This window comes from Papio anubis, chromosome X (assembly GCF_008728515.1).
Source record: "Papio anubis isolate 15944 chromosome X, Panubis1.0, whole genome shotgun sequence".
Classification (NCBI taxonomy): domain Eukaryota; kingdom Metazoa; phylum Chordata; class Mammalia; order Primates; family Cercopithecidae; genus Papio; species Papio anubis.
The window spans coordinates 1,906,436-1,921,378 of NC_044996.1; the positions used below are offsets into that span (position 1 = coordinate 1,906,436).

The 14,943-nt window shown below is 58.3% G+C and overlaps 1 protein-coding gene across 2 annotated transcripts; it reads left to right on the forward strand.

Moving 5' to 3' along the window:
* Window positions 1-1,872: 1,872 nt before the first annotated feature.
* DUSP9 (dual specificity phosphatase 9) lies at window positions 1,873-10,785 on the forward strand. 2 transcript variants are annotated; one of them, XM_031660501.1, is made up of 4 exons: window positions 1,873-2,042; window positions 7,333-7,740; window positions 8,701-9,156; window positions 9,436-10,785. In XM_031660501.1, the coding sequence occupies exons 2-4, from the start codon at window positions 7,368-7,370 to the stop codon at window positions 9,759-9,761; spliced, it is 1,155 nt and encodes a 384-aa protein (XP_031516361.1). In that variant the 5' UTR covers window positions 1,873-2,042; window positions 7,333-7,367; the 3' UTR covers window positions 9,762-10,785. The 2 variants fall into 2 exon arrangements, with proteins under 2 accessions (XP_031516361.1, XP_021788772.1); XM_021933080.2 differs by lacking the exon at window positions 1,873-2,042 and having other exon boundaries at window positions 6,910-7,740.
* The last annotated feature ends 4,158 nt before the right edge of the window (window positions 10,786-14,943 follow it).

Below are 14,943 nucleotides of genomic sequence, written 5' to 3' on the forward strand. Positions count from 1 at the left end.
GGGGCGAGGGTGGCATTCTTTAATCCAAATGTTTCTTCCCCAGCCTCTCAGCCCTGAGTCACTAAAGCACGGGATGGTGGCGGAGGTGGGGATGTTAACCAACCTTGCTAGAAACTCCTCTGAGTCAGCTCACCCACCAAGACTTTGCTGGTGGTCAGCTGGGCACCCAGGCCATGGGCAAAGCTGTCATCCATCCTCCCCAAACAGGAGGCGCCCTCGGTGGAGGGGGAGTGTGAAAGCCAGCCCCCTGTTTTTAGAGCACAGCTTCTACGGTATATTGATTTATTAGGAAAGGTTCCGTAACTTCAGCACATCTAGCAGTATGGGAACCAGTGGCAGCTGCATGTGCTTGCCTGTGTGGCGTGGCTAGGGTAGGTGCAAGCTCAAGTCCAAGGCTGTAGGGGAGAGCCCCAGTGCAGTCCCACGAGGCCCAGCGTTCAGAGCAGGGAGAGGGTTGCAGGGCCAGAGGCCTCCTCCCAGGAGGGACTGTGCTGCTGCCAAGGCTGAAAAGGTGCAGAGGAGCAGTCGGGGCCCAGAGCAGGGTGGGCAGGCCTGGCTGGCCACAGCAGGACCCTCCCAGCTCCGGTGCCATGGCTTGAAACTGCAGCACAGCTAGGAGGGCCCTTGAAGATCATATGGTCCCACCTCTCTCCCCAAACCTACAGACCAGGAAATGGAGACCCAGATGGGACAAGGACCTGGGCTCCAGAGGCAAAGCGCTGCCCTCGTCTCTTCCAGGGGTAATGACTCAGGGGAATTCAGCGCTGCGGCAGACACAGCCAAGCGGCCAGCGGAGCTGCTGGCATCCCAGCCCTGCCTGGCCGCACCTTATCCTGCGCTCCCTGGGCGGAGAAGACGGCCCTTGATGCTCACAGCCTCCTGCCGAGTCTCAGAGTCTCAGGCAATCCCCCACTGAAGGCACGAGGCCAGGCTGGCCTGGAAGCCCCAGGAAGGCCAGGTGCACATCCCCGCGGGCTGCCCTTTGCCTCCCCTCCCCAGGCAACCTTCTGCACTCACACTTGCTCAGGCTCTAGGCTTCTGAACTCAGCCAGACCAAGCCACATCCTACTCTGCCACTACACTATTGTGCCACCACCAGGGAGCCACGGCCTCAGTTTCCCTGGCTGTAGCATGGGGACAAACTCCTCAGACTTCCAGAACTGCTGTAAGGATAAAATGAGGTCCTCGATGGCAATGCGTGTGACCTTTGGTACAGAGGAGAAAGCTAACGGGACCTAGTGACAACAGCCTCTCCCTACTCGCTCCCAGCCCCTCCCCCACCCAAACGTCCTGGCTCCACCTCTTCCAGGCACTGAGGCTCAAATGCTATTACTATTAGCCAGAATCTGACACATGAGAATGAGAGGAGACACTGCAGGGGGACCTGGGGTGGGGGGTGGAATTGGCAGCGCTGTCAGCCGGATTTTATACCCTCTCCACTGTGGGAGCAGGAGGTGGCTCTGGGGGACCAAGCTGTGCCCGGTCCTCAATGGGCCCCTTCGCTGGGGTGCCAGTGCAGATTCTGCGCTGTAACTGTCCCCCTAGCCCAGGCCCAGCTTAGTTCAGGGCCCCCAACCCCACTCCCGCGCCCCAAGCTCGAGAGCCCCCACTCAGTAGCGCCACTGGGGACCGGGGAGCGCAGGGCGCGTCGGACAGGACTGGCCTAGAGGGCAGAGGCTTGCAGGTGGGAGGAAGGCGGGCGGGGGCGTGGGAGGTGGAGGGAGACGCCGGGCAGGCTGCGGCCCCTCCCCGCTCCCTCCCTGCGCGCCGCCAGCTACAGTGCCCCTCCTGGGCAGGGGGCGGAGAAGACGGCTACGGGAGGGGAGGAGGCGGCGGCAGAGGCGGAGGAGGCAGCAGCGGCGGAGGCGGGATTTGGAGTTTCCCTCCGCAGCGGCGGCGGCTGCCCCTCCGCTCCAGGCGAGGCCGCCACCCGGGGTTCCGGTGGCGTTAGGCGGCAGCAGTGGCGCTTCCCGCCGCCCGAGCTTCGGAAACTTCCCGGCCGCGACGCAGGGAACCGGCGCGGAGAACCGAGCAGAGCGGAGGTGAGTGGAGCACGCGGCGCCCAGGGGACCCCCACCCCACCCCCACCGCACCCGGCCTGACTGCCCCCGCCCCGACGTGCGCTCCTCCATCCTGCAGCCCCAAAGTCCTGACAACGCACACCCCACGAAGCCGGCGCACGCGCCCCCACGAGACCCATTCGGTGCTGCCGCCGCACACCCCCGCACCCCGCCCGTGCACCTCCCGTGTCCCCTGTCACTTACACCGGCTGCACACTCGCTCGCGTACAAACCTCGCACCACAGACCCGGGTTCCTGTAGTGCACACACTAGCAGCCCCTGCCCCACCACTCACCACTGTCCCTAACTCATGCCAACCCACCGAGACCCTGCCACGCCCCAGTACACACCCAGGCGCACACGCACGCTTCCAACACATCTCTGCGATACCTGCACTAACATAGCTCCCCCTACCATGCCCCCACCACCTCGAACTCCCCATCTGCCCATTACGGACACCCCACCCACGTTCCCAGCCCACAGACACTGCAGTCCACCCACCCCGGAGCAAGGTCCCATCAGAAACCCACATCTCAGCGGCTGACACTCCCCACGTCCCAAGCACACACCTCCAGCATCTCCAAGGCGCACTCTCATCCACCCCAGCAAGCGCGCACACCTGCTGGATTCACGCTCTCCAGCACCCTGCCCCGCCCCCATCACAAATAGCCTTCGACACCCCCCCCCCCACCCCTGAGTCCCCCCCTCCCCCCCCCCCCCCAACACCTGGCACGCGGGCTCTAGAGGCTGCAGCATTTGGTGGCATCCCTGCCAGGCACCTCTGGCTCTCCTTCGGCAGCGGCTCAGCAGCCTTGGGCCCCCCAGGTGCCTCCCTAAACAGACCTTGAGACTCCCCAGCGACTGGTTTGGCCTCTTCCCTAAGAGATAAAGAAGGCACTTTGGGGTCCAAGGTAGGGTACTTAGATGTGGAAGCAAGGGGGCCCGGGGAGGGGCGGGGAGGAGGCGGAGAGAGCCCGGCGCTGAAATAGAGGCGGCCCAGGTGGGACCAAAAGGACGCCAGCTGCCCGGCAAGCACGTAGTAGGTGGGTTCCATGGGGGCTGGCGTCCGCGCGCGCTGTCTGGGTGCCTGCCTGCGTGTGTGTTACGGGGAGGGCTGTGTGTGCACGTGTGCTTGTGCGTGTCGGGGTGGGGGAGGAGTGTGTGATCGGCAGAAGGAAAAGCAGGAGCAGCTCCCTCAGGCAACAATTGGTTTCATTCATTCATGCCTTCTTTGTTAACGAGCATTTCTTCCGCGAGCGCCGGGCGCGTGCCAGGCCCTGCACTGGGGGCTGGGGCCAGCTTGGGGCCGGGCACACACCCGTTCCTGCCTTGGAGGAACTCCCAGTCCCGCGAGGAGACCGACCAGGAAAAGCAGAAAGCCATCCCCAGCAGAAAGTGGATTTGATGGAAAAGACACTGGATTTGGCAGGCACGCTGTCGCTGGGACTTGTGCTCTTGGCCATGTGACCCGGCCGCGACAGCCGAAATCCTGTCACTCGGCCCGGCGGGAACGATGCATTTCGTGGGGGAAGGCGGCGCGGCGCCGCTCTCGGGAGGCTCCCGGGACCAGAGGGCGCACGCGGCGCGCGCGAGGCCTGCAGGCGGCGGCGTCCCCTCGGCCTCCAGGGGGCGCTGGCCCGGCCCGGCGGAGGCCCAGGGCGCCCGGCGGGGGCGGGGGCGGCAGGCGCAGCGCCCACCCTGCGGCGAGCAGCGAGCGCGCGGCCTGGCTCCGCCCGCCGGAGGGGGCCAGGCGAGGCCCGGGCGCGCGGCGCGGCCTCCCCCAGCACAGCGCACCCGCGAGCGGCTGTGGGCGGGTCGGAGCCCAGAGCCGGCGCTGCAGGGGGCCTGAGTCGGGGCGGCCCGCCTAGGGTCGCCGGTGAGAGGGGCGTTAGGGGGTTGGCTGCGCTCAGCCCTGCAGTGCGGAGGTGGCAACAGGTTCCCATTTGTCCTGTTGCTGGCGCTGCGGGCGCTGTGGGCCCCAAGCACTGAGCTCTGACTTTGGAAATTGAGCCCCTCGTGGCCTCCTCCCAAATGCTTTCTCCCGGTGGGAGGGCTTGCCAGCAGGACTCCGCAGTTGGGTGCAGGGGAGTCCCTCGCCAGGCGTCAGGAGACGTGGACCCTTGGATCCTAGGCTTCCCCTTCCTTCACCATTGCGGAGGTTGCCTGTCCCCGTCCTCATCCCAGCCCAGCTCTCACCTCCAGGGATCCCTCTCCAGAGAGCGCGTCTGAGCACCTCAGGAGCTCCTTCTCCAGCCAAACTGAGCCCCCACGGCAGGGCGGGCGGGGGAAGTGGCTGTCCAGCTCCCTGCTGGTCATAGCCCTGTGCCACCCCCACTATCCACAACCAGACTGGCACATGGCAGAACCTCCGTGGTGCCTTCAACCCCTGCCCACTCTTAGCTCCCACCCACAGCTGCAGTGGGCCTGGAGGCAGCCCCCAGGCTGGGTGCCGGTGTCCACCTCCGCCACTGTGGAGCTAGGCTGTGAGACAGGAGAAGGTAGAAGACAGAAGACAAAGTCCCTGCCCCAGGAACACACTGAGAAAGGGGGAAAGTGACCACACTAGGGAGCACAGAGGAGGGAAACTACTGGCTCTGAGTTGGGAAGGCTGCCTGGAGGAGAGGGCCTGAAGAATGAGCAGAATCTCAGAATCTGGGCAGGGGGCATAGGAGGGAGGCCTGGGCTGGGGCCCATGCCCACTGGGCAAGAGAAGGAAGGACACAGTCCAGTTGCCCAAGGTCCTTAGATGCAGGAATTAGGACTCATGTTAGAGACAGGGACATGGGGGTGTGGCCAGACAGCAGCCCAGTGCCAGGGTCCTGGGAGTCCCCAGTTAGCAGCCCACTGCCCGAAAGGGAGGAAGAGGGGCAAACTGGAAGCCCCTTAGAGGTGACCCACCTAGCTTTCCATCAGCTGCCCTCTTACCTAACCATGACTTCAGACATTTTCTCCTCTAACTCCATGGCTCCTGAGAGGAGTCTTTGGACTCAGAGTTTGCTTTGCATTTTCCACTCGTTAGAAAAATGTTTTGTGGTGCCCATCTTTGTGTGCATAACTTTGCTTTCTTTTACTTTAGTTCCTTAGATTCCCAAAAGTGGTCAGAGGGTTGGGATTCTTTCCTAGCTCTTGATATTGCCAGATTAATTTCCAAAAGGGCCGTACCAATATATAACCCTGCAACAGTTGAACAGCACGCTGATTTCACAGCAATCTTGCCAGCACTGCGTGTTCTCAAAAATAAGAACATTTCTAACGCGGTAGGTGGGAAGTGTTACCTCCTTGGTCATTGTTACTTGTTTATTGGAGTTGCTTTCCTTCTACGCCTGAAGTTGAACCTTCCCCCAAATATTTGTTAGGCCACCACATTCCCTCCTTCCTGCAGTATGCAGTGTTTTCAGGTTCTTTGCCCATTTATCTACAGGGGTCTTAACCTTTTGGTTGGGTATGAGCTTTATCTTATCTATTGTACATTTTCCTTCAACACTGTTATTTGCTTTTGTTGGGCTTTAAGCAGAGAAGGGACTTTTAGCCAGATCAGCATTGTGGACACCTCCCCCTGACCCTGGTCTCCTGCCTCAGTGCTCACCACACCTGAGACCTTGTCCAGTGCTCTTGCTGCCTGTGGATCTGTCCCTCCTGTTGTGCCCATAGAGGAAAGGATGGAGGCCACCAGCCTTGGTTGAGTGGATGGCATTCTGACATTGGGCAGGGCTGGGCAGGGCAGGGTGGAGGGCAGGTCGTTGCAGGCCCAGAGGCAGGGAGACTGTTGTGCAAGACATGACAGTGACCTGGCCTAAAGCTGATGAATTTGAGCCCTTGGCTAGGGCAGGGGACAGGAGAGAGAGGCGTGGATGTGAGAGATATTTAGGTAGAAACTACTTCTCTCCACTTTGATCAGCCGAAGCGGGGTTAAGGGAAGGAGGCAGAGTGGGGAGACAGGGGTGACTCTTAGGATCAGTAATGTGATAAGACCAGAATGCCCCAGTTTAGGGCTGGGAACTCAGGGCTCCTGGATGCTTTTGGCCTGTCCTGTGCGAGTGAAGCAGGCTGGGGTTGGGAGGTATTCAGGAGCTGCCCCTGCCTGCTTTGCCCTGCAGCAGAGCTCTGGGACAAAGCTGCACTAGTTTCTGGTCCTGCTTCCTCCTCCCCTCCGTGATTTCGGTGGCATCCCATGTTTGCCCAAGCTGGTAGCTATGAGCCCATTACAGAGATGCGGCCACTGAGATCCAGGAAGGGGAGAAGATGGTCCAGTATCACCTAGTGAGTTGGGTTGGAGGCAGCTTCCGCGGCAGAGGGGCTGGGCTCTGGTCCCCACCCCTCCCCCTGCCTCCCGAGGCCAGGCTGGCGCCGGCCAGGGGAGCCGCAGCTGGTCCCCTGCTGGGCCCCTGACCTGCCCTTGGCCTCTGCCCCGACCCCGTCCCGCCTCGGTGGAAGCCCCAGCTCAGCCGACTCGCAGGTCCCACCCGACTGCTTCGGCTAGCACCCGTTGGCTCACCGGCCCCCCGGGCCCGCCCCCGGAGCCCCGCCCCGGCCCGCCCCTCGGAGTTGTAACTCCACGTCCGAAGGCAGTTTCCAAGGTGGAAGCTGGGTCCGGCTGCCAGGAAGCGGCCAGTGCGCGGGCTGCGCGGGGCTCGGCTTCCACGTGCAAGCCTGTACCGCCGCCCCGCCTTCTCCTGGCGGCCAGGCCTGGGGACTCCCTGCCCCGGGACGGCGCCCCGCGTTCCACAGTGGCAGTGACCGTGGCCAGAACGTCCACGCGCGGTCGTCCACCTCCGGATTTCGCTCCAGGTCTCTCTCCTTTTGTTCTCTCCTAGGGGTGGGGGAGATGGGGGACCGGGGGCCAGGTCACCTCTGAGAGGACTCGCTGAGGCCCAGAACCTCGGCGCCTCCTCTGTTCTCCTGGCCCACCTGGCCGTGGGGGAGATCTAGGCCTCGAACTGGCACCCCTCACACGCACACCCCCAACCAGAGTCGGAAGCTCGAACTTGGGGAGCATTCGCGAGAAGGCCGAGAGAGGAGCAGAAAGGCGGTATGGAGGGAGGCAGCTGCGGCCTCAGGGATGAGCCTCGAAGGGGCAGTTAGTCGTTCAGCCCTCTTCTCGAGGACCCTTCCCCGGGCCAAGCTGCTGCCTGGGGGTTTTCTTGGGGCGCCTTGTTGGGAGTCCTCACGGTGGGGGACCCTGGGCTCCCGCCTTCAGGACGCAGGGCGAGCTTCAATTCTGAGCCCCCTCGGCCCTCCGGGAGCTCACACTGCGCCTTCTCTCTCTCCGCAGCGCCCGTGACCCGGCGTGTAGGGAGCCGATCGCCCATGGAGGGTCTGGGCCGCTCGTGCCTGTGGCTGCGCCGGGAGCTGTCGCCCCCGCGACCGCGGCTCCTGCTCCTGGACTGCCGTAGCCGCGAGCTGTACGAGTCGGCGCGCATCGGTGGGGCGCTGAGCGTGGCACTGCCGGCGCTGCTGCTGCGCCGCCTGCGAAGGGGCAGCCTGTCGGTGCGCGCGCTCCTGCCCGGGCCGCCGCTGCAGCCGCCCCCACCTGCCCCGGTGCTCCTGTACGACCAGGGTGGGGGCCGGCGCCGGCGCGGGGAGGCAGAGGCCGAGGCCGAGGAGTGGGAGGCCGAGTCGGTGCTGGGCACCCTGCTGCAGAAGCTGCGAGAGGAAGGCTACCTGGCCTACTACCTTCAGGGTAGGTGCCGCAGGGCCCTCCTTCCAGGGCGTTTGGGATTCATTTGACCTTAGGCCAGCCCCACTTCTTTTTTTCCAAAGCGAGTTGAGGCCCCCCCTCCTCTGATGACCTGCCAGGCTGCTTTGAGATGAGGGAAGCCTGAGTGTGACCGTGGGCAAGTTCTTTACCCTCGGCAGCCCAGTCTCTGAGCCTGGAAAATGGGGAGAATTGGCCTGACCTGAGCTAGTTCTCAGGATGCTCAAGAGCGAAGTAGAAAGTGTGGGCTCCCCAGGGTCTCGGCAAGGGTATCGCCACCTCTCCCACCTGCTCAGCAAATGAGCAAGGGAGGCAGGGGTCAGACAGCATTGGTGCAATCACGGCTCACTGAAGCCTCCTGGGCTCAAGCGATCCTCCCACCTTAGCCTCCTGAACAGCATATAAAGTGTCAGGTTTCCAGCCCGGGGAAATAGTATCTGTAAATAGAGATGCTGGCTTCTTGAGACTTTAGAACCATTCTGGTGGAATGTCACATTCTCCCCCAAGTTCCCCACATCTTGGGGTCCCACTTCATCCCTGAGGGTCAGGATATGCCCAGGCAGAGAACTTCCTTTTCTTTAACTGATGGCCACAGTCCTCCCTAAGGCTGGCAGTATATCTCAGCTCTGTTGAGCCCTCACACCTGCCTCAGCTTGACCCTAGGGGTGTAAGATCCTCTCCGGTGGTTCAGCGTGAGCCCAGCTTCTTGCAGCCCCAGCAGCTGCAGTGGGCACTTGCTGTCCAGAGCAGTGGCCGAGAGTGCTGAGTGAGGGTGGCTAGGGCTCCACGTGGCACCAGGACACACCAAGCTGCTGGGTTTTGTGTTCCTTTTAGGAACATTTGCAAACCCTCCAAGTTGTCTAGGGTCAGCTCCCCAGCCCCAGACAGAGGTACTTGGCTGCCCAGGAGGCCAGGTCAGCAGGCCCCATGCCCTCTCCCCCACAGGTGGCTTCAGCAGATTCCAGGCCGAGTGCCCTCACCTGTGTGAGACCAGCCTTAGTGGCCGTGCCGGCTCCAGCATGGCCCCGGTGCCCAGTCCGGTGCCTGTAGTGGGGTTGGGCAGTCTGTGCCTGGGCTCCGACTGCTCTGATGCGGAATCCGAGGCTGACCGCGACTCCATGAGCTGTGGCCTGGATTCGGAGGGTGCCACACCCCCGCCAGTGGGGCTGCGGGCATCCTTCCCTGTCCAGATCCTGCCCAACCTCTATCTGGGCAGTGCCCGGGATTCCGCCAACTTGGAGAGCCTGGCCAAACTGGGCATCCGCTACATCCTCAATGTCACCCCCAACCTCCCAAACTTCTTCGAGAAGAATGGCGACTTTCACTACAAGCAGATCCCCATCTCCGACCACTGGAGCCAGAACCTGTCGCAGTTCTTCCCGGAGGCTATTGAGTTCATCGGTGAGTCCGCCCCACCCGCCCTCCCCAAGACCTGCTCTGGCCTCCCCCTTGTGAGCACTCCTCCCAAGCCCAGCTGCCATTCCCAGAGCCAAAAGCCAGGGTGGCACTTCTAGGGGACAGGCAGAGCTAGGGCGGCCCCCAGAGGCCACCAGCGAAAACTCCAGGCCGTGGCCATCTGGCTCAGGGGGCAGGGCGGGGTCTTCAAGGGCCCTTCGGAAGGCCTCGGCCTCACACACGCTTGCCCTCGGGGTCTCCCGGGCCCTGTCCTGCCCCATCTAGATGAGGCCTTGTCCCAGAACTGCGGGGTGCTCGTCCACTGCCTGGCGGGGGTCAGCCGTTCTGTCACCGTCACTGTGGCCTACCTCATGCAGAAGCTCCACCTCTCTCTCAACGATGCCTATGACCTGGTCAAGAGAAAGAAGTCTAACATCTCCCCCAACTTCAACTTCATGGGGCAGTTGCTGGACTTTGAGCGCAGCCTGCGGCTGGAGGAGCGCCGCTCACAGGAGCAGGGCAGTGGGGGGCAGGCATCCATGGCCTCTGACCCGCCCTCCTTCTTCACCACCCCCACCAGTGATGGCGCCTTCGAGCTGGCCCCCACCTAGGGCCCAGTGGCCGGCGGGCCGGCCCCTGCCCCACCCCCACCCACGGGTGTCCCTGCCCACTCGTGCGGCAAGGGAGGGGAGGGCGGGAGGGCTCGGCCTGAGCAGGGTGCTGGGGGGAGAGCGCAATACCTCACGCGGGCTGGCGTCCTAATCAACGTGCCTACGGCAGGGCTGCTCTGAGCCTGCCTCTTCTGCGACTGTTACTTTTTGCTTTGCGGGATGGGGGTGGGGGTTCCCTCTCCAGGTGGTTGTCCAGGCCCCGGCCCCGGCCCTGGGTGCTCGGCCAGCTCGGCTGGGCCCTGCACCTCCCTGCGCTTCCTCCTTCAGGAAGGGTGTGTGCCACCTTGTTGCCACAGGGACTGGCTCCCAGTCCCTCCCCTGTCCCCAAATGGTTGCTTGGGGGAGAGGAGTTTGCCATCACTGGTGTTGTCACCTCCCTGTTTCTCCACCAAGGGCTTGGGCCTCTCGGGGCTGGGGCCTCCCAGGGAATGGGGACCCAGAGGTGCAGTGGCTGCCTACATCCATGGCCTAGGAGCGACTGGGCAGGTTCCCGGCCACACATCTGGTGGGCTTTTTTTTTCCCTCTTCCCCCAGATGTCTTGACGGGATCACTGGGGCTCTTTGTGAGTGAGGGTGGTCAAACTGCTGCGGGAGGAGATGGGGTCTCAGAGCGAGAGCTGGGGAGGGGGAGGGGAAGAAGAAGGCCTCACTTTTGCTGCTGCAGGGCCCACACGGCCGCTGCTACTTTGGGGGCTGGGGAAGGGGCCAAGCTGCAGACACACACAGTCATTCATTTCTGTCCACACCCCTGTGGGTGGCGGGTGTGCGTGTGTGTGCGCGCGTGTCGGCACTCACACACACATGCTAGCCCACTGATTCACCCAGCCCAGGGCTGGCAGTCTTTGCGGCACGGGGCCATCTCACCCTGGAGCCTGGAGAGGAGCTATGCTTATTTGTTTTTGTAATCCATATCACAGTTGCTTTCTTTAATTATTCCTTCTGAATAAACAGTTTATTTAAGATACTGAGTAGAGAGGCAAGCTACCTCCTGAGCACCTTGGAGGGTTTGGGGGAAGATGGGGAAGGAGGCCCTCTTGGTCTCTCTGGACTGCCCATGGTGGAAAGGGGGGTGTGTCGGGCTGGCCAGGGACTCAAGCACCACCCCACTCCCCGCCCCATGTTATCATTTCCCATATTGTGCTTACACTGCCCGCTGGCCCAAGCTCTGAGTTGCACATTCATTCACCTCCATTTGAACCCCTAGTCTGTGCCACACACTGTCGGGGGACTGGGTTGCAGCAGTGAGCTCTGCCTGCTCAGAGCAGACTTTCTAGTGGGGGAAGAAATGATAAATGCAACAGTCACAGCACTGCAGTTATGCCATAGATGTCCACTGCCATGGACAGAGCAGAAAAGCGAGGACCCAGCACTCACAAGTGATCCCTGAGACACCGGCCAAGTCAGCCCGGAGCCCTGCCTGGAACCTGAGGGCTGCCACGGCTGGGTGGCATCCTGAGAGTGACAGGGAGGGGTGTGGGCAGACTGGCACATGTGAGTGTTGTGGTTCTCTGGCTGTGGAATTTGGGCTGCAAAGCCCAGGCTGGGGACTAGAAGAACCCCATGGAGAACATGGAGACCAACAGGCCACCTAAAGGGACAGAGGTGAACTGCACCTCTCCTCATCTTGGGACACTGCCAATGCCTTCTCCACACCATAGCTTCCGGGGTCTATAAAGCTGTGACTCTCCACCATGGAGATGTAGCAGAGGGAAAGGGCAGCTGGAGGGTGGCGGGGAGCAAGCGCAGCCCGAGAAAGCTGCGGAGACTTTGGGAGCAATGTGGCCCAGAACCCACAAGATGTTGGGGGCAATCTAAAGGCATTTGTGTGAATGGCTGAGCTAGTAGGAAAGGAAGAGCAAGGTGATGAGGTGAGAAATGATGCGAATCCTCTGGGCCAGTGGAGTAAGCCACCCTGGGACTAGCCCAGGAGCCAGGACCCTCCATGGGAACGCAACCCCACCAACACCTTGATTTCAGTCCACTGAACTCTATTTTGGATGGCTGATCTTCTGAAATGGAATATATGAAATCTGTGTTACTGTAAGCCACCAACTCTGTGGTAATTTATTACAGCAGCCACAGAAAACTACTAGAACAGGTGACCTAGGAAGATACATCCCAAAGAAAGAAGAGGGTGTGTGCTGATCTTGACCTTGGATCTGGGGGGAAGTGGAATAAAAGGAAAATGTTCCCCCTCCCCTGAGAGCTTATAGCCACAAGCTGAACTGTTCTTTTAGAGTGGTCTCAGCATAGAGTAGTGGACACTCCAGAATCTCTCTCGGAGGCACTTAGAAACAGTGATTCAGCCAGGCACCGTGGCTCACACCCATAATCCCAGTACTTTGGGAGGCCAAAGCAGAAGGATCACCTGAGGTCGGGAGTTCAATACCAGCCCGGCCAACATGGGGAAACCCTGTCTCTCCTGAAAATACAAAAAAAAAAAAAAAAAAAAAAACTGAGCTGGGCATGGTGGCACGTGCCTGTCCAAGCTACTTGGGAAGTTGAGGCACGAGAATCACTTGAACCCGGGAGGCGGAGGTTACAGTGAGCTGGGACTGCACCACTGCACTCCAGCCTGGGTAACAGAGTGAGAGAATGATGAGAGAGTGAGAGTGAGGCCCTGTCTCAAAACAAAGAAACAAAACAAAACAAAAACAGTGATCTGGCTGCTGGAGAAGGCTCCTGGATTTGTCTTGAAGCTGTATTTGACTATCTTACATACAGTTTTACTTAGATTGTGACAGCCCAATAAAAAATAGCAGTTTAAAACATTAATAAAATACATTTTTAAAGTTTTTTATTTTAGAAACAAGGTCTCAATATAGAACTTAAATAGGCCAGGTGCAATGCCTCAGCCTCCCAAAGTGCTGAGATTACAGGCATGAGCCACCACACCTGGCCTATTTAAGTTTTAAATGAAATGGTTCAGAAGTCACATTGCTCCAGAGTGACCAGCAGAAGCAAGCACAAATCCTCTGTGGAGGGAGGGATGTCCTTTAAACACAGGCCTCAAAGTACTCCTATAGAAAATTCCAAAATACGTAATTTTTTTAAATCCTAAAATGTACAAGGAAACAAGCCACCATGAGTTATAGAAACATTTAACATGTGAATTCAAGTATCAGTCCTGCAAAGATAGCAGCTTTTGAAATCATATGACAAAGGCTATAAGTATAATTAATATGCTTAAAGAAATAAAAGGAAGTATTGAAACTGTAACAAAAAAGCAAGAGAATATAAAATGACTAGATACACTTGAAAGAAAACCAAAAAGAGCTCCTAGAAATGAAAAATATGACAATCGAAATTGGACATTTAAAGTTTAAACAGCATATTAAACATAGCTGAAGAAAGAAATAGTGAACTGGAAGATGGATTTAAGGAAATTACCCAGAATGCAGCACAGAGAGACAATAAGATAGACAGGTCACACATATATTTAGTTGGATTTCTAGAAGACAAAAAGGAGAATAGGGAATATAAAATATTTTAATAAACAATGCCTGAGAATTTTCCAAAACTGATGAAAGACACTGTGGAAGAGACTACTAAGTGTCCCCCAGTATCCATTCTCTGCTTCTCCTTTTTTAGAAGTAAAATGTCCAAAGGTTAATAGTGTATATGGCTTCACAGCTAGAAACTTTATTTCCCATCCTCCCTTGCAGCTAATTGTGGCCATGTTTTTGCATATTGTCTCCTATTTCCATTACAGCCCTTAGCATTTTAATCATAGTTATTTTAAACTTCTGGTCTGATCGTTCCAACACCCCTGTCATAGCTGAGCCTGCTTCTGGTACTGGCTCTATCTTTTTGAACTGTGTTTTTTGGCCTTTAGCATGCTTTGTCTTTTTCTTTTTTTTTTTTTTTTTTTGGTCAAAACCTGGACATGTACTGGGTAAAAGGACCTGCTACGAATAGGCCGTATCGATATAGCAGAATATGGAGGGAGGAAAAGCGTTCAGTCCTGTGATTAGGTTTCTGTCTTTGGGCGTGCCTGTGCCTCTGGACTGTGAATTTCACCAGTGCTTCTCAGACTGTGCCCTGCTTAGATGGGCCAGAATGGCTACAAAAGACTGAGTTGGGTATTTTGCTTCCCTCAGTTCAGTTAGGCTCAGGCAAAACCCTAATAGGTTGGGCCTGGTAAGGGTTACTCTTGAGGGCAGGCCTAGTTAAGAACAGAATGCCCTGGGCCTCTTTCAAAATGACCACTTTCCCCTCCCCTTGCCAGAAGTATGATGAGATTTTTCTCCTGAACCAGGAGGTCGAGGCTGCAGTGAGCCATGATTGTGCCAGCAGTATGATCGGTGGAAATGACTTCTTGGAGGCAGGCTGGCAGGGAAGATTTTTTCCATTTAAAAATATATATTCTACTTAAAAATGTTAAGTCTGGTTTCCTAGGGGCTACCCTGTATCTGCCTAGCTTGGTGGTCAGCCAATGATTGGACAGAAGCTGTGCTCAAACATCTCAAGCCAGTAAGGCTTGTGTCCTCTGTAGATGGGTCTGGGTGTGGGTAAGGGAGCTTATTCAATGTTTAGGCTACTTTCAGGTCTTCTGGGCTTTCCTTTCCACCGGGCCCTCTCACATCTTTTATATACACGTGCATAGTCCCAGGGCAGTCCAGGAGAACGTGAGTAGTGTGGGACCCCTCCAGTCTCTGGTCGGCTAGAAATATACTGCCACAAGCACATCCATAGCCTCAGTTGAGTAGAGCTGATCTGTTTGCCCTTCCCAGCCCACCCACCTCCAAGAAGTCACTTCCACCGATGACACCACTGGGCACAGGTGTTGCCCACCAATCCAAATGAGCAAGCGCCCTTCAAGCCTACGGGGAGAAGCTGCTGGGCTTCATGGCCTTCCCTGCCTTGGCGCAGCCTCCATGCCCAGCAAGCCAGGAGGGATGGGAGCAGCCCTGGGCCAGAATGCCATAGACTCCCACTGTTCTTACTCAAAATCCAGCCGCTTGGATTATGAGACATCTTCGTTGGCTTCCAGATCAAAAAGCTTGTTTTTGTCAATTTGGTCCAGCTTTATGGTTACTTTCTTGGGGAGGTTGTTTGCTGATATCCACATTTGGCCACAGCTGGAGGTCCTGCCCTTTCTTTTTCTTTTCTTCTCTATTTT